Below are 26,994 nucleotides of genomic sequence, written 5' to 3' on the forward strand. Positions count from 1 at the left end.
GACCGGAACTCCTGGACGTCCTGCACATTTGCAAGTGCATCGGCTTCCCGAGCTTTCCCGAAGTAGTGCATTGGGCTACTTGTAGTCCAAGCCCCGAGCACCTATTGCATCGAAGATTGTGGGCTTACACTCCACGAGTGTTCTGTGAGCCTGCTTTCAGGATCTCCGCTCGAGGATCCTTCGCGATCCCTAGTCCATCGACTGGTGGGCCCCCACGAAGGACAATCCTTTGTTCCTTGGGCTTTCCTGGTTGCTCCAGACGTGCCCGGACTTCCCTCCAAAGGGTGAGAGCCTCAGACCTTGATGGTCTACACCGAAGCCAATCCTGTCATCTTGTTTGGTTTGCTGTTGCCAAGGCTTGTTGGGTCCAATTTGGGTACCGACTCTGCAGCACTCGACATCCGACATGGGACAGCTCGAATCCAGCTCCTGGTCATCCTAGACGCCTCCTGGCCTAAGTAAATTGTGTATTTGGATAAATTAACCCAAGAACATTTGTTTGTTTCTATGTCCTGCATGCTTAGGTTAAAAAAACGATTTGCCTGTTATTTTTGAGGGATGGGGTTCTGTAAAGGATGCAGTACTTTATTTCAGGTTTAACAATGCATGTGTTAGACTTTTCAATTTATTGACTTGACTTACAATTTGGGAAAGGTAATATATGTTTTGAGTGTTTATGTACCTTACGAGTAATACGGTGTTGAAAATAACCCGCCGGAAAATGCGGATTAACATGTTTTTTGTATCCAAGGCTTTGTTGGTGTTGGTTTGTTGAAGGTTTCAATAACAGTATAACAATTTTGTATGCAATAAAACTTTCATATACTTTCCAGGCAAACTATTTGCAATACTACTAGCCCTGGATGTCCATTAGATGATAAAGAGAGACATCATAATTTTCAGCAAGTGTTCGGGGGCATTTGAATGCTATGAGAACTAAATACCTTACTTATAAATACACAAGTACAGTGTTTGTGCAAACCAACATTCACTTACTGACTAAAGTCAATCACAGTTCCCCATAAAATCAGACCATTCAAATACCAAGCTTCTTCCAGGAACCAAAGACTCAAGCCAAAAGTACCTTACACACACTGGACAGGTGTAGGGGGGTAATGTATTTCCTAGAGAGGACGAAACCGATCAGAAAGAGAAACTAGTATTTTGCATTCTTTCCAGACAACAAAAAAGTAGCAAAAGATACCACTGCAAGATAGTTAGCTTAGACTATACAGATATGCCACAAGAAAGCAAACGCACAACTGCAAACCAGGACAGGAGCATACTCCAGAATATAGAAAGAATCAAGCTGCAAAAGCAAATGGGTACTTATTGGAAGTAGTTTTCCAGCTTGAATTTTCTGGATGCTCATAAGACCGACCTCCGCAGGGAGCAATGCACCAAGGCAAACAAAGAGGAGAAAAATATGCAAGCCGTATTGGCTTTGTCAATGTGCTGTTTAACGTGTTGCTGGGCACCATGGCTTAAAGAAGAAAGAAAAAAAGCTATGGCGCAGTCAACGCACGCGGCACCATAGCGCTTTTTAAAAACTCTTAAGCCATGCTGGCTGAAGGTGAAAGAAGCAAAACTAACTGGAAAATGGGAAGAAGAAATCAAACTAAGAAGCAGGAGGAGAAGATGGGAAGGGTACAAAGAGAAAAGGGAGGTACAAACATAGGAAAGCCTGGGAAGGATCAGAAAGGTGTAGAGGAATGCAAAGGAGAGGGATTGAATGGTGGTGGTGATTTGGAGTGAGGAAACTGCAAAGAAGGGAAGGAGACGCTTAGTTTACTATTCATCCGTGACTGTAGTGATATTTCCTGGGACAGCGACAGAACATTTCTTGCGGACCAAACAGACAGTGAGACAAATCTCCACGAGTGGGAGCAATGTCTGCGCGTGCAGCTATGGGGACAACAGTGCACGGAGAAGAGGCTGCCAAGGGAGTGCCGAGGTGCATGTAGTGTAACTAAAGGGAAGGCAGTGTGTGTAAATTAAGTTGTGTAAAAGTATCCGTAAGTGTCACATTGGCTTTTGTTGCACACGACTGGTCCTACCCGGATGTATGGGACCCCCCAGTAAATCTCTTTTCCGCCTCTTGCTGTCTGAAGGTCTAAGAGAGGACTGCACACAGTGCAGTCCGGCACACAAGCAGCAGAAAACAAATCTGTTAAAGGACAGCTCTTTCGGGGGCATCTCTACAAAATAAATATGAACATAAAAAAACAGCAAAAACTACATATTGCTGCGTGTATGGCTGGAAAATTTAATTTCATGTATATTAGCATATGCTTCCATTTACTGTGGCTGTCACTAAATGTGTGTCTGCAAGCTTGAATAGCAGCCACACAGCGGCAAGGGGTGCGAGGTACAGGGAAAACAAAGATGAGGGAGGGGTAGAGAGGGCTTGCAAACACATGCACTCTTAAGGAGTGCTACTTAAATGAAAACAGAATAGTACCTCTACAAGCAGCGACCAGTGGAAGTACACTGGCCGCAGAGAGAATTTTACTTGATCCAACCTCCATGGACAACAGCAAGAACCGGAGAGAAAGTAGAAGCAGCAGGTGGCGCTGACTAATGAGAAGAAAGGAGAGAAGAGTAAAGTGGGTGGCAACTAATAGTAAGGGTAAGCATGGGGCAGGCTGTAAGCCAGTTAAAGATTTTATTTACAATAGATTTCGCTGTCTACGCATTTGTGCTGTAGTCAAAACCTAAAAAGGAACAAAAAAAATCTTGATAGCGACCATGCACAGGATCTTCTGGTGTGAGCTCCTAACGTCATGAGTGGGACAAAATGTTGCCAGACCCTGATGTCCAAGAGAGAAAAACAGCACACTAAGAGGAGGATTCTGGACCCAACCACTAGCTGATGAAATAATGCACAGCATGTGCTCCAGAAAACGCATCAACCAGCAAAGCTACTCCTTTCTTTATGGGCTTTTTTTTCTTTTTCCCCGATACAGAGGATGCGATTAAGACTTTAGCAACTGTATGTTTGATATAAATGATTGGATGTTTTGTTTTATTATTACATAATTTTAACTTAATGAATTAGGTGTATTTTTTGATGAAATCTTAATTTGTTTCATAATGTTTTTGCTACCAAGTCAAATTAACTAGTTACCAACTAGTGTCACAGGCCAGTATTCTGAAGTGGCTACAACGAGAAAGATACCACTCAATACCTTTGTTATACGCTTGTAGGTCTCAGTGTGGTTTGCACTTTCAAAGGGTGGATGTCCAACAAGGAACTCGTAACAGAGGACTCCAATGCACCAAAGGTCCACTTTCATCATGGGTCTTCCCTTCAATCATCTCAGGAGGCAGATAGTCCAGCGTTCCGCACATAGTTTTTCTCCTGCATAAACAAAGAAAAGAAGCATAAGGTGAGACAAAAGTTCAGTTCATATTGCCCCAGGATAGCAATGAAATAGCAAGTAACCATCTAGAACATGGGTACTCACAAACTTTCTCTCGGGGGCCAAATTTACAGTGTGGTTTGTGTCCGAGGGCCGCACCGGTGGGGGCGGGGTCAGTGGGGAAGGGGCGGGGCTAGAGCAACAAAAAAACTGACCATGAGGTTAATCATAGGTCCCTGCAGCGGACGCCTTCGTCTACTGAGCCACCAGACCCAGCATAGACACACATCTCTCTCCCTCTCCCTCTCACTCCCCCTCCCCCTCTCTCTCCTTCCCTCCCTCTCTCTCCCTCTCTGACTGTCTCCCTCGGACTCTGTCTCCCTCTGACTCGATCACTCCCTCTGTCTCCATCTCTCCCTCTGTCTCCATCTCTCCCTCTGTCTCACTCGCTCTTACTCTCTCACTCCCTCTCTTCCTGTCTCACTCACTCTGACTCCCTCCCTCCCTCGGTCTACCTCCCTCCCTCTCTCCCCCTGTCTCCGTCCCTCTGTCTCTGTCTCCCTCCCTCTCCCTCTCCCTCGCTCTCCCTCCCTTTTCCTGCCTCCCTTTCCCTCTCCCTCGCTCTCCCTCCCTCTGTCTCCCTCTCCCTCCCCTTTCCTCCCTCTGTCTGCCTTCCTTTCCCTCCCTCGCTCTCCTTCCCTCCCTCCCTCGCTCTACTTTCCTCCCTCGCTCTACTTCCCTCCCTAGCTCTCCCTCCCCCCTCGCTCTTCCTCCCCCTCGCTCTCCCTCCCTCCCTCCCTCCCTCGTAATGGAATTCATTTTTCATATGGTTTTGTCTGTGTTTAATCCTTAAAACACAAGCAATCACTGGCAGTGGCGCAAGGCTAATAGCTTGTTTTTAAACTTCTTGAAAGATGCGGAAGATGCGTTCCTTCTCACCCTCACCTCTCCCCCAAAAACACACAAGCTGCTCTCTCGGGACCCGATCTCCCATGTCAGTGCTTTAGTGGATGGAAAAGGTGGTGGTGTCTCCAAAAGGGGTATTTAGGTGTAACTAGGAAATCTTGGGAAAATTATGGGTTGGGCCTAAACGGGACCTATACTCGGCATGCCACCTGACAAGTATTCAAGGCACCTTTATGTGTGATGTCTGGTAGTGCTTATAAAACCATCATACTTCAGGTAACACAAAAACCTAAAACATGCCCAATCCATTACCTGTACCAATGCTTGTTAGCACAGATTTTTGTTCTATGTCACATGAAGGAGTAACTCACTTTCTTCCTGTCACATCACTTCCTGCTGCAGGCCCCCTCTCTTGTCATTCACGTACAACCTGTGCTCCACTCATGTTTTTGAAGTCTCTCCATCCACATATTTCACGCCATCCTGCACCACTGTCTTTCACTCTCTCCTACACATCCTTCCTTATAACTCCTCCTCCTCAACATCGCCTCTCACACGCCCCACATTTTCTTTTCCATTGGCACTGTCCCTATTTTGACAGCTGCATACCACCATACACTTTCCCATAGAATCGCCATTACAATTGGCCCACATGTGGCCATCGTTCTGGGCGCCCAGCAGAGAGGCCAAGGATTGGATGAGCATTTAGTTAGAACACCGTTATGCGAGTCTCTGTCAGAAAGTCGAACTGCCTTCAGCCTCAGCTGCAGTTCTCAATCATGCCCAGTCAAGAACAGTCACCCACACCCTGAACTCACACAGACACCTTGAGGTGACCGGGCTTGCAGTGCGGTTATGCAAGATTCGTGCAACATTACTGAAACCCATCTGAGATATGAACATATTCTAAGGAAATAGAGGCGCACACATAGTTCACCATTAAATAAAGCGAACGAACTTTAACAGGGACCAACTGGGGGCATCTGGAAGGCTGAGGACTTCTACAGCTTCACGAAGCTAGCCACGCGGTCTCTAGGCTCTGAAGTGAGGCGGGTGTAAACACGGGACCCCCCTCCCGCACCTGCTATCACCCCATACTCCACCTTTTCTCTGACTGCCTCCTTCTTGTGACCCTGCCTGTTTGTCTCTCCCCCACCCCCCTCCCCCTGTGACAGCTTCCAGGCGCGCGCGCACACAGCCGCACCCAAGCATTTCACAGGTCTTCAAAAGACCATTAGCATGTTAATGAGGCTCTTTTCACCTCACAGCGCTCCTGCAGCCCCACTCTGACTACGGCGGAAATCGCCCGGCCCTCACAGGCAACGGAGTCTCTGAGTCGAGCTCTGGTTGCAGACAGCCTTTAATAAAAATTTTAAAAAACTCGGGTACAATGTCTGAAAGGTCCGCGGGCCGCCAGGGAAGGCTTGCCGGGCCGCCACTGGCCCGCGGGCCGTACTACGAGTACCCCTGATCTAGAACATACAATTAAAAACACAAATAAGAAGCAGATGTACAACCACATTTTAAATAAGACTCCTGCTTAAGGTAAATGATAGGTCTTTAATCTAGCCTAAGAAGTGTGGCTCAATGGTTAGAGCAGGCAGACCTCGATGCAGAGCTCTGGCCAGGGACCAGGGTTCAATTCCTGCCCTGGCGTGTCTCGGGCTCATTAATTCCCCTGACCGGATATTCTCGCCTCAGTGCCTATTCTGATCATGGGTCCCACGCTGCAACTGGGCAATAGCTTGCTTAGTCTCCACAACGACCCCCACAACGCGAGGGATGCCTGGTCTGCACCATGGGGATGCCCAGGAGTGGACACTTCACAGGGAAAGCCAGGAAGGGTTCCCTTGCGGTATTCGTACAAGCGCCGGGAAACCCACTGCGGGTAGCTGTGCGCTATACAAGTACAAAAACATTTACATTTACAAGGAAGAGCCCAAACCTGTAAAAGGTTATTCAGTAGAGCTTATTCAACTTTAATAACCTTTAATGACATTGTGTACATATACAGCTCTTCTGAATCTTAATGTTCATTAGAATAACACCTGCATGTAAATTCACCATCCACGGACAATGAAAACAAACGCCACCATGACAAAACAAAAAAATCCAAGCGGGACTCGGTCCCTTTATGCCACTAACATTCTCCTGAAAAGGCGCAAGGGTGTTGCCATGCCTTTCGATGATGGTTGACATCGTAGCTCATCCTCCAATTTGTCCAAGCACAACCAGAATTTCCAAGGTTTCTGAGACACCAAGGCAGATCAAAGTTCAGCAAGGACATGCTCCGACTCATAGGATCTTTACAACTACCTCTTGGGTGCCTCTTGGCCCAAGGAGCCAAGAAGCCCTCCATGGGTGACATTCCTGGCGGCTTTGCCCTCAGCTCCAACTGGAACCTCTGAATACACGAGTATTTATTTGAAAGTTTTATATAGCGCGAACAAGATCTTTGCAGATATCAGAGCGCTTTACAAAGCCGGGAATGCCAGCAAGAGAGTGGGGTTACACATAATAAGTGGTAAGGGTAGGTACGTGAGGGAGCAAAGTAGTACAGCACATCAATAATACAAATATAACAGTTAGATGTGTGCATAGATAGTCAGTAGCGATAATACAGGTGAAATACATAGTCATAGAGTTCGAACAAAGTAATACAGGTCGGTGTAGGGTCTTTCCAGATCCACGCTAATAGGTCAAGTGTATTTGGCAATAAAAATAGCTTTTACTTCTTTCTTAAAAAGTGTGAAGGAGGAGAGGAGCCTGGTTTCAGGAGGGAGTGAGTTCCAGATCCTGGGTGCCATTCCTGAGAAAGAGCGTTTATAGGTTTTTACCTTCCGGAATCTTCGAGGTTTTAGCAGAAGATTGTTTGTGCCTCTAGTGTTTCTAGAGCCGCCAGAGATTGACAGCTTCTGGGTGAGGTATCCGGGAGAGCTCAGATGTAGAGCCGTGTGTGTCATGCAGGCGATTTTCAAATGTATTCTGGCTTCAAAAGGCAGCCAGTCCAGTGTTTTCAGATCAGGGGTGATGTGCAAGTGTTTTTTTGATCCAGTGACGAGTCTGGCTGCAGCGTTTAGAGAGGCTCTTAGGGGTGCAGTGCTGGTTAACGGGAGACCGCAGAGGGCGGTGCTGCCGTATTCAATTCGCGGGATTACTAGAGCTTGTACTGCAGTTTGGAAGTCTTTGGCTGGTAGGAAGGGTTTAAGTTTCCTCAGTGTATTGATTTGGAAGTCCGCTCCCTTAGTAGCCTTGCTGATATGATGCTGCATGTTAAGGTTGGAGTCGAGGGTTATGCCTAAAGATTTCTCTGAGTCCACTATGACGGGTTGGACATCGAGTGCAGTTAACTGTTTAAGCCAGGTTTGCGTGGTGGGGATCTTCGCGGGAGGTGTGATCAGCAGGAATTCTGTTTTCAGAGCATTGAGTTTGAGATGATTATCAGCAAGCCAGGATTGGGTGCTTCTGACCGTTGAGTTCAGTAGTAAAATATCATTGGGGGATTGTAATTTGAGATATAGTTGGGTGTCATCTGCGTACATGTGAAAAAGTACATTGGATGCTTGAAGCAAGGTGGTGAGAGGTTCCATAACTAGGTTGAACAAGGTTGGTGAAAGGGAAGATCCTTGGGGGACGCCTAACGACACAGGTATTGGAGAGGACATCAGGTTGTTACTCTTGAATTTCTGCGACCTGTTGTGTAAAAAGGAGGTGAACCACTTGAGAACAGTCCCAGAAAGACCCATTCTTGTGCTCAAAAGATAGAGTAACTTCTCATGTTTGACAGTGTCGAATGCTGAAGAGAGATCAAGCAGGATGAGGAGGCAGGTATCACCCTGATCTAGGATTTGAAGGGCGTCAATTATGTGAGTCATAGCAGTTTCAGTGCTGTGTCCTGCTCGGAATCCTGATTGGTGCGGGTTGAGGAGATCAAACATATCGATATGTTTGGTCAGTTGTAGTGGAGCGCATTTTTCCAATAATTTGGCGAGAGTGGGAATATTGGTAATGGGACGGTAGTTGTTAAGGTCGGATGGGTCGGCAGTAGGTTTCTTTAGCAAAGGTGTGACTTGTCCAACTTTGAGGGAGTCAGGGATGGTTCCTTCTTGGAGCGAGCTGTTGATGATTTTAGTCCAGAGAGGAAGGAGCAGTGGGGTGAAATCTTTGACAGCGTTAGCAGGGAGGGGGTCCGTGAGGTGATTGGAAGGTTTCAAGGTGCTGAGCAGTTTGCCTATTTCTTCTTCGGAGTAGGTTTCAAAGGTTGACCATGTTGCATTGTTTTTAGGTTCGGTGGGTGTTATGCAGTTGAGTGTGTTGTGGAGTCTTGCGTCAGCACGGAGATCATTCTTTATGTTGTCAGTTTTTTGGGTAAAGAAAGTGGCGAAGTCTTCACAGGAGGGTACTTCGTGCAAAGTACTGAGAGGTTGGGGTTGTTCCTTGGCTTGTGTTCTGATTAACTCAAACAGTTTTCTAGGGCAATTTTTTGCTTGGTTGAGCTGGAGGCTGAAGAAGTTTGCTTTTGAGCGCTTTATTTTCCTGAAGTAGGCGTTTCTCTTTTTCTTCAGGGTTTTCAGGTGTAGTGCAGAGGGAGCTGCCCTCCAGGTGCACTCTGCCAATCTCATGGCTCGTCTATCTTCATTGAGACTCCCGTCGTACCATGGGTTGGAGATTTTAGCAGAGACTCTTTTTAGCTGCATGGGAGCAGCCTCATTAATTATTGAGGTCACGGCGTTAAGATAGTAGTCAGTCAGGGATTGGACATCTGTAACGCCCGTAGGCGGGAGTAGGAGGTCGCGACTGTTCGGGGGTATGGAGAATGGGTTGAGTTTTTTCAGGTCTCTTTTCCAGACTTTAGGTCTGGAGGGTTGAACCGAATTGAGTTTGACTTTTTCATTGATGTGGAATGTGACAATATGATGGTCTGACCAGTCACAGGGTTGAAAAGACTCAAGTTGAGTAGCGCCCTCTTTGGCGATAAGGTCGAGGATAGAGCCTTTCTCGTGGGTCGGGCTGTTGCATAATTGTGTGAGGTCCAGGGCGCTGAGGAAGCTTTTAAGACTATTTACCACCGCATCATTAAGATCGTTCCAATGGAGGTTGAAGTCACCCAGGTATATTTGGGTGAGCTGTCGTCCTGCGTTGGTTGAAATCAAGTCCATCATTTGTTGGGCGAAGATGAGGTGGTCTCTGGGAGGGTGGTAAATGCCATGGAGAGAGCATATCGGTTTGCCATCACTGATGATATCGAGGCAGATGTATTCGTAGGAAGTTGGAGAGGGTAGGGACGGCACGGAGTCTTTCAGAGCAGAAAGGATGTTCCTGTATATGCATGCGATTCCGCCACCTATCTTGCCAGACCTGTCAAGCCTAATGCTGTGGTAGTTAGGGGGGACCAGAATGTCCATTATAGGTGTAGAGGATTCGGTTAGCCAGGTTTCAGTCAGGATGATTAGGTCAAGGTACAATCTTAGGATGAGGTCAGCGATTGCGGAGGAGTGTTTAGAAGCCGATCTGCAGTTTAGGAGAGTGCATTCGAGACGGGGTGTGTCGGGAGAGGAAGAGGGTACTAGAGAGAGGGGGACTTTTCTAAGGTTATTCGGGACAGATATTCTGTTAAGAGTGGAGGATCTACGGGGATTTGAGTGTATTGTGGGGATGAGGAGGTGCAAGGCGGTTGTGAGGTTTAGGGGAGCTGGGTCATAGGAGCGGAGGAGGGAGAGAGTGTCTAGGTCCGAGAGAGGGTTGCATGTACGAAGGGGGCGATTGTTGCGATTGTGGGCGGGGATTGCTGTCCAGTGAGTGCGGCGGGTGTGCTTGTTGCGATTGTGGGCATGGATCGCGGTCCGGTGTGAGGGACGTGGCTTAGGAGCGTTGTCGGGACGGGAGGGGAGCAAGTTGAGGGGGGGTGGTGGTGAGTGAGGCGGGTCTAGGGGGTGTGGTGAGCAGCTCTTGGATGGTGTGCATGTCTTCCTTGATGGTGTGAATTTCTTCTTTGAGTTGTAGGAGGAAGGACATAATCTTGTCTAGCGTGGGGTAAGTATTAGTGCTGGGGATGGAAGTCATGGTTGGGTGGCTGACCGGGTGGGGGGGGGGGGGGGGGGGTTTGGTGTTCATGCAGGGCTCCGTGTTGTCGTCGTACGGGTTGGTGTTAGGGAGGAGAGAGGGTAAGGGGGCGATGGGAGTGGATGAAGTGCGGAGGAGGTTGGAGGCATAGAGGCGGGAATTCGTGGCAGGCGGCGAGAGAGGGGTGGAAGTGGAGTGTATGATGGTGGTGAAGGGGGAGCCTGAAGGGTAGTGAGGGCTGAGAGTGTGGGGGGGGGGGGGGGGGGGGGGGGGAGCTGGGGTTGGAGATGGTCCTGTCGTGGGGAGGGAGAGTTAAGATAGTAGATGTGGTGTGCTCTGCATGGTTAGTTAGCGTGTGGAAGTGGGGGCTGAGAGAGGGGGGGGACAGAGTGTGGGATTTGTCGCTATGTGTGTCGATCTGGTGCTGAACTAGGTTAGAGGGGTTGTGGGCGGGGTCTATGATGTCAGGGGGGAGAGGAGGGGTGGGGGTATTATGAGTGGGGAGGGAGAGTTAAGATAGTAGATGTGGTGTGCTCTGCATGTTAGTTAGCGTGTGGAAGTGGGGGCTGAGAGAGGGGGGGGGACAGAGTGTGGGATTTGTCGCTATGTGGGTCGATCTGGTGCTGAACTAGGTTAGAGGGGTTGTGGGCGGGGTCTATGATGTCAGGGGGGAGAGGAGGGGTGGAGGTATTATGAGTGAGGGTCCCCGGGATGAGAGTGTGGGGGCGGCTGGTGTAAGATGGGAGGTTATTTATGTCTGTGATTGCGGAGTGTGGGGTTGTTGCAGCAGGTGGGTGAGTGACTGGTGTGGTGGGGGAGGAGGTGAGGTGCATATCGTTCTGGTGCTGAGCTAGGTAAGAAGAGTGGTCGGTGGGGGCTGTGAAGTCTGGGGTGATATTACTGGAGGGGATGCGAGTGGAGGTCCGATGGTTGGAGAGGTTCTCTTTGAAAGTGGGGAACAGGTTGTCTAGTAGTTCCAGGTTCCTGTCTGTGGATTGAATTAGGACAATCCCGTTATTGTAGATAGTAATGGTGGTTCTGCCAAGGAAGAGTTGGGATGGTGTGATGGAGAGAGTTAAGCCATGAGCGGATTTCCTGGTGGTGGAGACAGTGAGTAAGGTGAGGAACGTTTTTCTCCATTGAGCTCTGCGAGAGGTGTGGAAGATGATATCAATGTTCAGGGATCCATTGACCGGTGAGAAGTAGGTGTCGACAAAGGGGGTTTCAGGGTGGGACCTCAGGAAATTGTGTTTAAAGCGTTTAGCGGCTTTTTTGGCGAGTGCAGATGGGTAGTTGATTTTATATGTGTGCTTGCCGATGGGCTCCATGCTGGGATGGAGGTATATGTGTAGGTGGGTGTGGCGGTAAAGGTGGGTGTGGAAGGGTAGATGATAGTGCAACACATGTGCAAAGAACAATGCAGACAGTAGGTTACATGGTACACAAGTGACACTAGTGAGTAACAAAAATAGCCAACATATAGAGGTAACAATCTGAGTAAAGCACAATGCCGACAATAAATTACGTGGTACACGAATGCCACTAGTAAGTAACAAAATATTCAAAATAATCAAGATAAAGAGGTAGCAATCTGTGCAAACCAAAAATAAACAGTGCGAATCGGTGTAGCTTACACAGTGTACACCAATGAATGAAGAAATATGAGGTAGCAGACGGTACAGCTTACACAATGTAACGAAATATACAAAAATATAAATGGTGTCAAACGGTGCATATCGAGAGTAGATATGAAATAGACCTGAAATAGGTGCGGCTTACATAGATGTACAGTGCCCAAATAAAGAAATAATATTGCTGATATACTAAAACCGAGTACCGGTGTCACTAAAAAAGCTGCATGAGCAATATTAATACTAGTTATTCGCCAGAACAATTTGAGGTAGCGCTCGGTACATTGACAGTGTAGAAAAGTGAGATATGTGCAAGTTTACAAAAAAGAAAATGTACAAAATACAGATAGAGGTATAATGTTGCACTAAATGCAGGCACTTAATCACACAAGTGTTTAAATACACAAACTAATTGTAAGTAGTAATGTACAAGATACAAGTAGAGGTAGAGTACTGCAAAAATAGGCAGGCACTTATGAGTTAGCAGTCGGTAAATTACATGAGAAAAAAGTGATAAATGGGTGCAGGTTGCAGCATTGTGCAAAGTAGTTCAGAGTATACTTGGGAGGAGTAGTTTTGATAAAATATAAACCTACACTATATGAGGTAGCAGTCGGTGAATTACAGGAGATAAAAGTGAGAAAAGGGTGCAGGTTGCAGAATTGTGTAGAGTAGTGCAGAGTACAATTGAAGGAATAGTTCTGATAAAATATAAATCTATAGATAAAATATAAAAATAAACAGCAGAATATACATGTAAACAGTCGGTTACAAGACACAGATAGGTGTGTGTCAGAGTACAGTAGTTGGGCTTAGTCTAAAGTGGTGAGTTCTTAGTGTCAGTTTATATAGTGAATTAGTTAATAGCCCAGCGACAATGACTAGTCCAAGATGGCGGCCCGAGAGAAAGAGACTGGACAAAATGGCCGCCACAGAGGTGGAAGAAACATTAGTCCTCTGTTTATTGTGATTGCTTTGTGAGCCGGGAGGGTAGTTTCACTTTCATGCTCGAGGGAGTCTTATCTTGAGGAGCCTCGTGGCCACAGGAGGTGATTTATTGCCTTAGTTTTTCCAACTTGGACCCCCGCCATTTTAAACAATGGGGTTTTGATAATTTATGTCGGCATAATCACATAAACAAATACCTTTTCTCTACTCCTCGCCTAAACGGTGCTTAGCTCTCGCGGATCCGCTGCGAGAGATTGTGTCACCCCTGAGTGGCGGGTGGGGCGTCCACAGCCTCCCGTGACCTCCGCGAGGCCTGTAGGGCTCCCGGTGCAACAACCAGCGATCCAAGCCCCTCTCAGCCCTCCAGGACTCCTCTGCCTCTAGAAGTCGATTGCTCAGTTTTCAGTAATCTACTGGGAGGGAGGGGAAGGGCGGCATCCAGCTATCATCCGTGCTGGGTCGGGCCGCTTCAACTCCCTTCCGCATGTCCCCGCTCCGTTGGTTTCAGTGGTGGTGATTGTGGTGGGGTGGGGGTGGGGGCACGAGCTCTCCGTTGCAGCCTCTAATGGCACATTTACCGACTCCAGTGCCAAGCTAATTCCCGAAGCTTTGATGCCAATGTAGACTCCATCTATGGCACAGGATGGGCACGGTCACGACCCCAACTGATGATACGCCCTATTTTTTTTGACAAAGCATAATTTCCCCCGCTTGACTTGCCACCTACACATGGAACAACACATGATGTATTCCTTATTTGGGACAGATTCGGACAAGTAAAATGATGCGGATGAGATACAGCAACCATACCACAAAGAAAATTGGTATGATGGCCTTAAAGAAGCTAGTGGCTTTGACACACCCCCTCCCAGAGGTAGAACTCCTCTCACCCTCCGGTCCTGTCACAGAGTGTATCTTTAGCAATGGTCATGCATCAGACAGCCGAAGTTCAAGCTTCCCACCAAAAAGATCAAAACCAATGCCTTGACTGAGTCCTCCAGCTGAGGCAAACATCTACTGAACCCCTCTTACCCTTCAATGAAGCACTTGCTCAATACTCTTCTGGGCATAGGCGAAATCTTGCTCCGGCCACTCATTGAGTTACTGAATTGCGAGATGCCACTGCCCTGCCGAAGGCGACCCTGGTTTTTTGGCTCAGCACCACTCCCCTCATAGCCAGGATATTTAAACCACGTCAAAGGGGTGCACATGAAGACCGACTTCAAGAGCTTCAATTCTAACAGGGCAGTTGTGTCAAAATGTACAGATCAGAAAGTCTGGACTTGCGCCCTGGCATTGTACCGCTAACCAAGTTTTGAATAGAAAATAAAACTTTACCATGGCACAGACCAATACAATGAAAGAAATCCCACCAATTAGGAGCTGAAGTTTACAAACTACTGGGACCAGCAAGTGTGAGACTCCAGTCGTATAAACTGGTACCATGGATTCACTGCAAAATAATGATTGAGGTGTTGGGGGAGGGGGGGGGGGGGTATTTTGCACCTCTGGTAATCCCTTATGGGAGTCTATTCTTCCATGGCCGTAGCACATTTTCCAGTTGGTCTACAGTTATCACAACAGTATATATACCCAAATACTCAGCACAAAATCCCCAAAAAGCCTGATTCAAAATCCTTTCATTAAAATAGTCAGTCAAGTCAAGATATTTGTATAGCGCGCTATATACCCAGAGGGTCTCAGGCGCTTGAGGAGGGTGGGGAATTACTTGTCGAATATCCAAGTTTTAAGTTGTTTTCTGAATGCTAGGTGGTTCTGAGTGAGGCGAAGGTGAGTGGGAAGTGAGTTCCAGGTCTTAGCTGCTAGGTAGGAGAAGGATCTACCTCCCATGGTGGTTTTGTTGATGCGAGGTACGGCAGCAAGGGCTAGGTTGGAAGATCGCAGCTGGCGGGGGGGGGGGGGGGGGGTGTAGAAGGAGAGACGTGTGTTGAGGCATTCGGGTCCAAGATCGTAGAGTGCTTTGTGTGCGTGGGTCAGGAGACGGAAGGTAATCCTCTTATTGACGGGGAGCCAGTGGAGGTTTTTCAGGTGACTGGAGATGTGGTCTTTACGCGGGATGTCTAGTATGAGTCTGGCTGAAGCGTTCTGGATGCGTTGGAGTTTTTTCTGGAGTTTTGCGGTGATGCCGGCGTTTAGGGTGTTTCCGTAGTCCAGGTGGCTTGTAACCAGTGCATGGGTGACCGTTTTTCTGGTTTCAGTGGGGATCCAGCGAAAAGTTTTTTTGAGCATGCGAAGAATGTTGAAGCAAGATGATGAGACGGCGCTGACCTGTCTGGTCATCGAGAGTGAGGAGTCCAGGATGACGCTCAGGTTCCGTGCGTGGTCCGTCGGTATGGGTGCTTTTCCAAGGGCCTCTGGCCACCAAGAGTCATCCCAGGCGGAGGGGGAGGTACCTAAGATAAGGACTTCTGTTTTGTCTGAGTTCAGTTTCAGACGGCTGTGCTTCATCCACTCGGCTACTTCTTTCATTCCTTCATGTAGGTTGGTTTTGGCGGTGTTAGGGTCTTTGGTGAGTGAGAGGATCAGTTGGGTGTCATCAGCGTAGGAGATGATGTTGAGGTTGTGTTGGCGTGCGATGGCTGCAAGGGGGCTCATGTATACGTTGAAGAGGGTGGGGCTGAGTGAGGATCCTTGTGGTACGCCACAGATGACTTCAGTTGCCTCTGATTTGAATGGTGGGAGGCGGACTCTTTGGGTTCTTCCAGTGAGGAACGAGGTGATCCAATCCAGTGCTTTTCCTTGGATTCCGATGTTTCTTAGGCGCTGTAGAAGGGTGCGATGGCAGACTGTGTCGAAGGCTGCGGAGAGGTCAAGGAGGATGAGGGCGACTGTCTCCATTGTCCAGTAGAGTTCGAATGTCGTCTGTTGCTGCGATGAGGGCGGTCTCTGTGCTGTGATTGGCTCGGAAGCCGGACTGTGAGGTGTCGAGGGATTTGTTGGTTTCGAGGAAGGCGGCGAGCTGGTTGTTGACAGCTTTCTCGATGACTTTGGCCGGGAATGGAAGGAGCGAGATGGGGCGGTAGTTTTTGAGTTCGGTGGGGTCGGCTGTGGGTTTTTTCAGAATAGCGCCAAGTTCGGCGTGTTTCCAGCTTTCTCGGAAGGTGGCGGAGTTGAGGGAGCAGTTGATGACGTCGGAGGTGTGGTGCTATGGTGGAATCAGCTTTGTTGAAGATGTGGTGAGGGCATGGGTCTGTGGGGGATCCTGAGTGGATGGAGTTCATCAGGCGGATGGTGTCCTCAGTGGAGATTGGGTTCCAGTCATTAAGGATGTTCAAGGGGGGTGAAGGTCCTGCAGAATGTTGGGTGGGTTGGACTCCGGGTGGGTTGTCGAAGCTGTTGTGGATGTCTGCGATTTTGTTGTGGAAGAACGAAGCTAGGGAGTCTCAGAGGGCTTGAGAGGGGGTGATGTCGTTGGAGTTGGCTGAGGGGTTGGTGAACTCTTTGACGATGTTGAATAATTCCCTGCTGTTGTGGGCGTTGTTGTCTAGTCGGTCTTTGAAAGCGGCTTTCTTGGCAGATCGGATTAGTTGGTGGTGTATGCGGGTGGCATTTTTGAAGGCATCCCTGGTGTTGGTGTTTGGGTCTTTTTTCCAGGCCTTCTCGAAGGAGCGACAGAGTTTCTTCGATTTTTTAAGATCGTTGAACCAGGAGGCGTTTTTGCTGCCTAGTTTGATTTGGCGTTTTTTCAATGGTGCTAGGATGTCGGCGCTGTTGGATAGCCATTGGGTGAGGTTAATGGCTGCTTGGTCGGGGTTTGAGGAGTGGACAGGGGGTTTTTGAAGAAGCGATGAGGAGATCTGGTTCGTGGTGATTTTGTTCCAGTTTCTTCGCAGAGAAGGTTGAGGATGGTTGTGAGTTGTGGTCTTATTGTAGATAAAGTGAACGCAGCTGTGGTCCGTCCAATGTAGAGTTGTGGTGTGACTGAAGGAGACATGTTTGCTTGGAGGTGAAGATGGGGTCGAGCGTGTGACCTGCGATGTGGGTGGGGGTAGTGACAAGTTGTTTGAGTCCTATGTTGGCCAGAAGGGTGGTGGCGTTGCTGTCATTGTTCTTTTCCAGATGAAAGTCGAGGTCTCCCAGTAGAATGTATTCCTCGGAGGGGAGGGCGTGTGGGGTGATTAAGTCAGTGATGTCGTCGCTGAATTGTGCACGGGATCCTGGAGGTCGGTAGAGGAGGGTGCCTCTGAGTGTGGTCTTGGGGCCGGTGTGGATCTGGAAGTGAAGGTGTTCGGCGCTCGTGAGATTGACGTCTGAGCTGGTTGAGATGCGGATGGAATTCTTGTGGACGATAGCGATTCCTCCTCCAGTTTGGTCGGTGCGGTCCTTACGGATGATCTTGTATCCTTCCGGGATGGCAATGGTGATGTCAGGGGCTGATGAGGCGTTCATCCATGTTTCTGTTAGGAAGGAGACGTCGGGAGAAATGGTGTCTAGCAGGTTCCAGAGGTCAATGGCGTGTCTATGGACTGAGCGGGTGTTGAGCAGGATGCATTTTAGGTGGTTGGTGTCTGATATCTGTTGTGTGTTCGTGGATGAGGAATAGTTCTTGTTGCCGTCGAGCTTGCAGGAGAAGGGTCCATGGGTGTGTCCAGGAGCGGCTTGGACGCAGTTGGGGAGACGGCCGGGGTTTAGGGCTAAGAGGGTTGAGGAGTCGTATGTAATGCGGGAGGGGTGGATGGTACGGGGGCCAGGGGGTCTGGCGCTGGGCGCGGGCCAGGCGCGGACGGGCTTACCTTTGGCGCTACTGGGGCGCGATCGCTGCGCGTGGACGCTGCGCTTTGGGACATCTAGCATAAGTGGAGGGGGGCGGAGCGTGGGAGGGGCAGCTGGGAGGCGGTAGCGGGGAGGGTAGGCGGGCCAAGGGGATCGTAATGGCAAGATGGTGGTCGGGATGGAAACCGAAACTGAGGCGATGTAAACAATGAGCAATGGCGAGTCCACAGATACAACAAGAGCAAGCTGATACAATGTTTCAGGGCAGTCGCGCTAGGAGCCAATCAAAAGGTGCGGCGCTATGGTGAAATGCGCTATGACCCGATTACAAATGTAGACAAATGAACAAATGCAGCATGATTACAAATGCAGAGAAATAAACAAATGCAGCAGGCTACGATACCAAGCGCCGGTAACAGGGCAATGCGTTTCTGGTGTTGAAGGAGCGGAGAGCAGTTACAGCGCTTCAGGGAAGGCACTCTGAGCGGAGTCAGGAGGCGTGGGGGAGCGACCGTTTAGGCACAAGTCCAGACGAAGTCTGAACAGATTTACACCAGCAGTTGCAAATGGTATGCACCAAATCATCTTTCTCCATTACTACTCTGGGTCATATGCCTATCTAGCCCAAAAGGACAGTTCAGACTGAACTTCTAGGCCAGGTCCATTGTGGACAGTTGGGCCGGTTAATGAGTTGGAAGCTTGAGTTCTAGGACAAAGCAGATTATTGGACATACGCCAGGGACTACCCGTCAAACGTACGAAGCATCACTAAAAGAGAAATTGACATCCAAGCCATTTGAGAGAAACGGACCAAAATCAGCCTTAACCATGATTTCAAATGCCATAATCTAAAGCTGCATATGCACTGAATGGGAGCACACAACCGAAGATCATTTTCAAACTTTTTGGGCCTCATAAGTGAAGTGCAGCTCAGGATTCTGGGCCACCTCAAGCATGTTCATCCACCGGCTCAAATTGGGTTCTGCCATGTGGGCTTTTGTCTGCCTTCAGTAAGATCCTGCAACTGGCATTTACAACAGAACCTTGGCTGGGTTACCGCCCTGCACGGTTGACGATTTAAAGATATGGCCTTGCACCCATTTAATGCACTTAAAAGGTTGCACATCTCTCTACCACTGACCTCAATCTGATGGTGCAGCAACGTTAAGTCATTTCTTTAGACAAATAAAACATGTACAGTCGTTAGAATTGCATGATGAGATGAAGTTATGGTTGCCTGGTTCACAAATCTAATTAAAATGGTCATTACCTGTACTACTTGTGCATGTTTCCCCATCAGCACACCCTATTCTAACACCGGTTACATGCATGCATCCTTTACAATATTTCTGCCAGATTTAAAATTATAAAATGCCCGATATAAAATGCAGAGATGAGAAAAAACCTGCAAAACCCCCCCCCCTAATTTACCAAAATCTGCAGTTTCAAAGGTTTCGAGACCCAAAACATTTGGTTCTAACAATTGCTAGGCATTCTGGTATTGTCAGCTTTTAGGGTGCAATACCATAAGCTGTTCGATGTTTATTTTTTTATTTATTCTGTGTTTTCTATAGTGTGAACCAGACCCTGAGTTGGCTGTCAAAGCGCTTTACATTTACAACCACTTTCATATCAGCAGATATCCAATTCTTTCATATCAACAACATCTCTATGTGTTCCGCCAACATTGTCAAATATTTGTCCATACACAAAAATATAGTGAGGAATAATAGAAATCAATATATTACATTCAAACTGGACTTGTCACACTTTATTATAGGAGTATGTTATGTTATGTTATGTTATATGTGGTTTTGTAACGCGCTCCGATAGGCAAGACTGTCCTGGCGCAGGTGAGAAACTGAAACAGAGTGGAAAAGGAGTATGCTATTCATGAACTTGAAAGAGGTGAGTTTTAAGCAGTTTTTTAAAATTGGTCAGATTGGGAGCGTGTCTAAGAGCGTCTGGCAGGGCGTTCCACATTTGAGCTCCCTTTACCGTGAGGGATTGTCCGCCCAGGCGGACTCTTCTAAATCTGGGGATGACCACCTGCTTTTTGGAGGTGGATCGCAGCTGACTGGTAGGGAGGTAGAGTGTGAACCTTTTGGCTAGATAGGAAGGGCACGGTCCATTGAGGGCTTTGTAGACGATGACCAAAGTTTTAATGCGCACTCGTTGTGCCACAGGAAGCCAGTGAAGATCCTTTAGCTGTTTGCGAACGGGGAGTCTCCTGGGGATGTGAAAAATGAGTCTCACCGTGGCATTCTGGACAACCTGTAGCTTTCTGATCATATAGTCAGGAGCCCCTAAATAGAGGGCGTATGAGTAGTCCAGACGGGAGAGTACCAGAGCCCTGGCAACCGTTTCTTTCGCGGTTTGAGGAAGGAGGGGAAAGAATTTGCGAAGAGTGGTCAGAGTTCCAAAGCACGTTCCCGCCAAGCGTGAGATCTGGTCGCGGAAACATAAGTCGGCTCCGAACCAAATTCCCAGGTTCTTGGCAATCCCGTTCTCTCCCGTAGGGCATGTTGATTCACAGGGCCAGATGGACTCCTTAAAGTCAGTGGGGAATTGGCCGTAGAGAAGGATTTCTGTTTTATCCTCGTTGCATTTGAGGCATGATTTGGCTAGCCAGGCAAATACAGAGGAAAGGCATTGGCGTACTCCAGAAGTGCACAAGTTCTCCTTTTTCCAGGTAAAGAGAAGCTGGGTGTCGTCGGCGTAAGCCATTATCTTGGCGCCCCTGCTCTATGCTAGCCGGACAAGAGGAGGTAAATAAATATTAAATAAAAGGGGACTTAAGGTCGACCCCTGTGGTACGCCACTTTCTACCCTTCTGTTAGAGGAATGATATAGGGGAAGCCAAATCTGTTGGGTACGGTCAGATAGAAAAGACCTAATCCAATCTAAGACCGTGCCAGAGATGCCTATGTCCTCCAGTCTAGCTAAGAGCTGGAGGTTGGGCACCGTGTCGAATGCGGCAGAGAGGTCCAAAAGAATAAGGGCCGCTCTGCCGCCTCCGTCAAGGCATTCCCTGATGGCCTCAGCCACTTCCACCAATGCAGTTTCCGTACTGAAAGAGGTGCGGAACCCTGATTGGGCAGGATGGAGAGCTTCAGAGGATTCCACGAATCTCTCTAGTTGCTAGAATACCGCCTTTTAAAGGCTCACTATTCAAGCTCAGTTAATGGTAGTATCTTGCATCGGGAGGTGAACAGTTTCTTTGTTAGGAACGTTGTATTAACATTTCCTTTCCCTAACTAATTAGACGTCCCTGTTGGACGTTATGGGAGATATTTCACCATCAGAAATTACTTAGTCTCCATTTTGAATCGAGGAGCCTTGGGGATTCTTCTGATATTCGGTGGGAGCGAATTCCAAATCCTTGGTGCTGCTCCCGTGAATGCTCCATTGTAAGTTTTTTTTCTTACGAAAGAGGGCTGGTTTCAGTAGAAAGTTCTCCGATCAACTTGCGGGTCTAGTGCCTCCGGATAGAGTAATTTTATGAGCTAGGTAATGTGGAGTTTTGTAGTGCATTTCCTTGTGAGTGATACAATCAATTTTTAGCTCTATTCTTGCTTCGTATGGTAGCAAATGGTTTGCTTTCAGATGAGGAGATGTGGTCGTATTTTCTGATTCCCGTTAGAAGTCTAGTTGCTCCATTCAGGCAGTCTTTTAAGGGTGCTGTTGATATCTTAGGGAGTCATGATAGGGCTGCGCATTCATATTCAATTCTTGATATGACCAGTGCTTGGACTGCCAATTTCAGATCAGGATAGAAGAGGGACTTCAGTTTTCGGAGGTAATGCAGATGAAAGCGAGCGTTTTTTGCCATTGTGTTGATGTGTGCTCGCATGTTTAGATCTTTGTCCAGTGTGATACCCAGTGATTTGGTGGAGCCAACTATAGTAGGGGTACCGTTTAGTGCTGTGATCATCTTGGTCAATTCTTTTATCTTGGCTGAACTTTTAGGAGGGGAGGTCAGAAGGAATTCGTTTTTTTGCGAGTTGAGCTTAAGCCGATTGTCAGCTAGCCATTCAACGTTTTTCTGGAGAGCATGGTTCATAGTGTTGATCTCTTTCGGGGGATGATATCTTCATGTACAGCTGGGTGTCTTCAGCATACATGTGAAACAAAATGTTGGCCTTATGCAGTACTTCAGTTAATGGTTCGATGTATAGGTTAAATATTGACTTGGCTCAAATCCCATCTCCTCCAACGAGATCAAAGCATCCAATACTCTTGTTAACGCCTCCTTGAACTCTCCAAAACAGTGGTCCTCCTTCATTCCCATCCAGGAAGCAGAGATAGTCAAGCTAATCTCCAATGCAAAGCCCTCATCTCACGCTCTGGATAAGCTACCCCTCACCTGGCCAAAGACCTGAAGCTCGTCCTAGCCCCACTTTGGTGCAATATCATCAACAGCTCACCAAGCTCTTGAATCGTACCAGACTGCCTCAAAGTAAGACAAGTCACGCTACTGCTTTAAAAAAACCAAAACACAGGTCTAGACACTGAGGATCTAAATAATTTCAGACCTGTATCAAACCTACTTTTTTTGTCCAAAATCATGGAAAGATGTGTACTCCCACAGTTGACCCAACACCTGGATAACATCAATCTAATAGATCCCCATCAATCAGGCTTTAGAAAGGGATGCAGCACTGAATCAGCAATCCTGAATGTCATAGAAGACCTACTCAAGTCACTCGACTCTGATCAATGCTGCCTTCTCATCCTCCTAGATCTATCGGCAGCATTCGATACAATTGACAACAAATTGCTCACTAAGGTTCTACATGAAAGGGCCAGTCTACAAGGGACGGTCCTCCATTGGTTCTCTTCCTTTCTTCACAACTGATCACAAAGAAAAAAAATCTAAAACTTCGAGCCTGACCTCCACCCAGTCATCAGAGGTGTTCCACAAGGGTCAGTACTTTCCCTTCAGCTCTTCCACATTTACATTGAACCCCTTACTTCTCTACTCAGAAAAGCCAACATCCCCTTTCATTTATATGTAAGCGACACGCAGCTTTATCTGGAAACCGCCTCATTCGATGACATCCAGAGACTTAACATGCTCAAGTAGATTCAACACTGGCTCACAAACACTTGAAACTCAACCAAGAAAAAACAGAAATACTCATTTCCAACAAAGACGAAAAAACTCACATGTGGAAGAATGGCTCAAAGCCATAGATTCCCTCAATGGTAACCTCATCTTGGCAGATTTGATAAAATCTCTAGGGATCACCCTAGACCCAAAACTGGACATGAAAAAACACATCACAAGATCCGCTAAAAGTGCCTTTCTCAACCCTAAACTACTATACAAAATAAAACCCTTCCTCCCACCCAAAGACCTTCAACAAGCCACCCAAGCACTGGTCCTCTCCACAATAGACTACGGGATCACTACCTTGACGGGGACAGCAAAATCCCACCTCGACCCCCCTTAAGACAACCCTCGATGCAGCAGCCAAAATGGTCATTAGAATTAAGAAATTCGATCATATCTCGCCAACTCAGATGGCTCCCAGTTGAGTTGCGCACCAGCTTCAGAACAGCCTGCCTCACGCATAAAGCCCTGCACATAGGCAAACCTGAATACGTGTCCGCCAAACTCAAAAGGGCAGGTCAGTCCAGAAACCTCAGGAGCTCCAACTCTCTACTACTCATCCCGCCAAAAACTCGCAAGCACAAAAACCACAACCAAATCTTTTGCCAGAAACGCTCCAAAAATCTGGAACTCCATCCACCCCCACATCAGAACAACCCCCTTGTTTCCTAAATTCAAGAGCCTACTCAAAGCCCTCTTCCTCGACCGCTCTCGAGCGAACTGACAGAGCCCAGGTAGCTCCATAGCAGACACTCCCATCTTACCCAAATTTCGAGACGGAAGACTGACTCTGATCAAGAAAACGGTGTATAAACGGTTTAAATGTCTAATGCGCTCGGATGATCAGACTTTTGGCTTGCACCCTCCTCTCCTCTGCCACTTCGCCCGTATTCTTGCTCCCTTCCCTAACCCCCATGTTCCACTTTTCTCCTTTATCATCTGTTTGCACATTATTGTATTTGCTGTGCAGCGCTCCGATACCCTTGGGTCCAGCTAGCGCTAAACAAAACTCCTAAATAAATATTAAATAATGTTGAAAAATCGTCACAGTTCAGGTCTGATTTCGATGTCAGTATAGAAGATTTGGCTAATTTGTTTGATTGATCTTTTAGCAAATCGAAGAGTTTCCTTGGTCTGTTCAAGTTCATTTCTAAAAAAATATTTTTTTGATCTAAGTACGCTTTTATTGTAGGTTTTTCTGGTTATTGCGAGTGGTGAGTGTACACACCAAATATATGAGGGAAATAAAAAACAGCAAAAAGAACACACATAGCCGAACGAATAACCGAAGCTGAGAACTCGTCTAAGGAGCTTCACCACATCTTAAAGGAATTTACTTCCTTTAAAAGTCCACAATCAACACCAAAAACCGAAGAATGGACGGAAGACCTTTCCAAATTCTTAGATGATAAAATCATAAATATATGCAAATCCTTCGAAATGGATAATACATCCCTCCAATATTTAGAACAGGATCCACATACGAAAGAATCTGTATATACAAATGACTCTTCCCCGAGATGGGCCACTTTCGATTTGTTGGACAACGAAAAAACTATGCTACTAGGACGTAAAATTAAATCAGGCTCCCCTAGTGACCAGTTAACCTCCAAGCTATTTGCCACCCTTGCCCCAGCGCTAGTAGACTCTCTTTCCGGCCTCTTAAACAAATCCCTGAAAGAAGTGGAATTCCCAAAAATTTGGAAGGCGGCAAGAGTCAAACCCATATTAAAAAAATCTGGCGCTGATGCAAATGCTTTTTTAAACAATCGCCCCATTTCCTTGTTGCCATATTCAGGGAAAGTGTTGGAAGCATTTGTAAATGAACAACTGGTAAACTACTTGGAGATGAACAACTTACTCGATCCCTCACAGTCAGGTTTCCGGGCTGCCCACAGCACGGAAACAGCACTGATCGAAGTTGCCGACAACATTAGGCTTGCTCTTGACAAACGTCAATCCTCTATTCTTGTGCTTTTAGATCTGTCGGCTGCCTTTGACACCATCTCCCACCAGATCTTGATTAGAAGACTGTGGGAGTGTGGTGTCAGAGGGCAGGTTCTAAAATGGTTTGTCAGTTACTTGACTAACCGAACAACCACATTACAAGTAGACAATACTCTAGCCAGTACTCGGCCCATCATAAGAGGTGTGCCTCAAGGCACTATTTTGAGCCCTTCACTTTTTAACGTTTATATGGCCCCCCTTGCCAAAGTGATCAGGGCATGCGGATTTGACGTGTTATCATACGCGGATGATACGCAAATATTGGTTACAGTTGGCCCTGACGCAAACGACACTAAAAGGCTATTTAAAATGTGTATGGTAGAGGTAAAAAACTGGATGGGCCAAAACCATCTCCAGCTGAATGGCACCAAATCTGAAGTCATGCTATTTGGTCGAGCAAGTGAACACTGGACCCAAGATTGGTGGCCTTCGGAACTAGGGGAGTGTCCCGTCCCAAAAGAATCAGTCCGCAATTTAGGGTTCCGCATGGACAACAAGTTATCCATGAAGGACCATGTAAATCATACGGTGGGCACCTGCTTCGGAATTATGCGGAGTCTACGCAAGGTCTTTAAATGGATACCAACCGAAGCACGCAGAATTCTGGTTCAGGGCCTCATAGTAAATAGGCTAGACTATGGCAATTCACTCCTCCTCGCCATAAACTAGTGCCATATTAGGAAACTGCAAGTTGTACAAAATACAGCTGCTCGTCTGATTCTAGATCTACCCAGACGATCCCCCTCTTTGCCATGCCTAAGAATCCTACATTGGCTCCCAGTAAGAAAAAGAACCATTTTCAAAACCATGTGTCTAGTTCATAAACACATGTACGGTCTAGGACCAAAATACTGGACTCAGAAATTGACATGGTACCGGCCTGGTCGACAGCTGAGATCAAGCACTAAGTCACAGCTCACGCCGCTCAGAGTTCAAACTGCCAGAAATGGCGGTCATGCCTTCTCTTTCATGGCACCATCCCTATGGAACAAACTTCCTCTAAGCCTACGCACAACAACGGAACTTATGAGCTTCCGCAAAAAATTGAAAACATGGCTCTTCTGCTAACTCCATCTTCTGGCTCATTCTCCCTGCTCAGGATCGTCCGCATGCGCCATGAGACTCCCTTGGGATGCGATATGTTGTGCAATACAAATATCCAGACTAGACTAGACTTAAGTGGGGGGATTACAGTGTGTCTCCATTTTCGTTCTGTTATTCTGAGTTTGTCTTTCTTCATTAAGCTATCTGTTGAACCAAGGATTTTTATCTTTGATCTGTATTCTTTTAAGTTTTAGCGGGGCAATGTCGTCAATTATTTTAGCTATCGTCTGATTGTAGTGATCTGTTAGTTCGTTGACGACCGTTAATTCTGAAGGGGGTTGGAGTTCTTTCTTGACTTGTATTTTTAGAATCCCCGGGTTCAGATTTCTAGTGTCTTTCTCCCAATGTTTGGGTTTGATTGGTTGCAATAGTGTTTTATCTTTTTTGGCTGATATTTGGAAGGTGATGTAGTGGTGATTAGACCAGTCGCAAGGGGCGATTGAGATTTCTTGGATCGCATTTTCTTTGGAGATGATCCAGTCTAATGCAGCTCCTTTAGAGTGGGTTGGTAGGGCACATGCTTGAACTAGTGAGTGATTGGCTAGGAATTCTTTCAGAATGTTGACCTGATTATCTTGGATGTCGTTGCAGTGAAGATTGAAGTCTCATAGGAAAATATCATTGGAGTGAGGTTATGAGTTAGTTAGGTTTTTGCCTGGAGGGTTGATAGAATGCATGTAGTTTGTATACTTGGTTGTTTGTGAATCGTGCTGTGAGTCTCAGGTATTCACATGAGTCTATAGGGTCTGCAATAGCTTTAGAAATGGTGAAGTTTGATCTGTGGATACATGCCACTACTCCTCCCGTTTTGATTAGTCTATCTAGTCGTACAATGTTATAGTTCAGAGGTACCAGCCTGTCTAGGCATAGGGAGGATGATTGATAGCCATGTTTGTTAGGATAGCCACGTCAGCATCTAGATTCAAGATTAGGTCTGCAATGTCAGCGGCATGTTTCATTGCTGAACGGCAGTTGATAAGTAGGCATGAGATTTTTTTTTAGGGTTTTCTATATCGGTGCTGTAGTCTGGCTCCTCTGGGCTTAGCGTTACTTCTTTCAGGTTATTATAGTTTGGTTTTCTGAGCTTTGTATGCGTGATTCTGTTGAAATTAATTGGTAACAC

General features: G+C 47.1%; 1 protein-coding gene across 1 annotated transcript in view; it reads right to left on the reverse strand.

The window, feature by feature from the left end:
- Positions 1 to 26,994, reverse strand: part of LOC147685073 (aurora kinase B-A-like) — a 122,766-nt gene that overhangs the window by 31,499 nt on the left and 64,273 nt on the right. The window contains 2 exon segments of the mRNA XM_086940954.1: positions 3,189 to 3,294; positions 3,296 to 3,361. Coding sequence (XP_086797080.1) covers positions 3,189 to 3,294; positions 3,296 to 3,361 — 172 coding nt within the window.

This window comes from Lissotriton vulgaris, chromosome 10 (assembly GCF_964263255.1).
Source record: "Lissotriton vulgaris chromosome 10, aLisVul1.2, whole genome shotgun sequence".
Lineage (NCBI taxonomy): Eukaryota > Metazoa > Chordata > Amphibia > Caudata > Salamandridae > Lissotriton > Lissotriton vulgaris.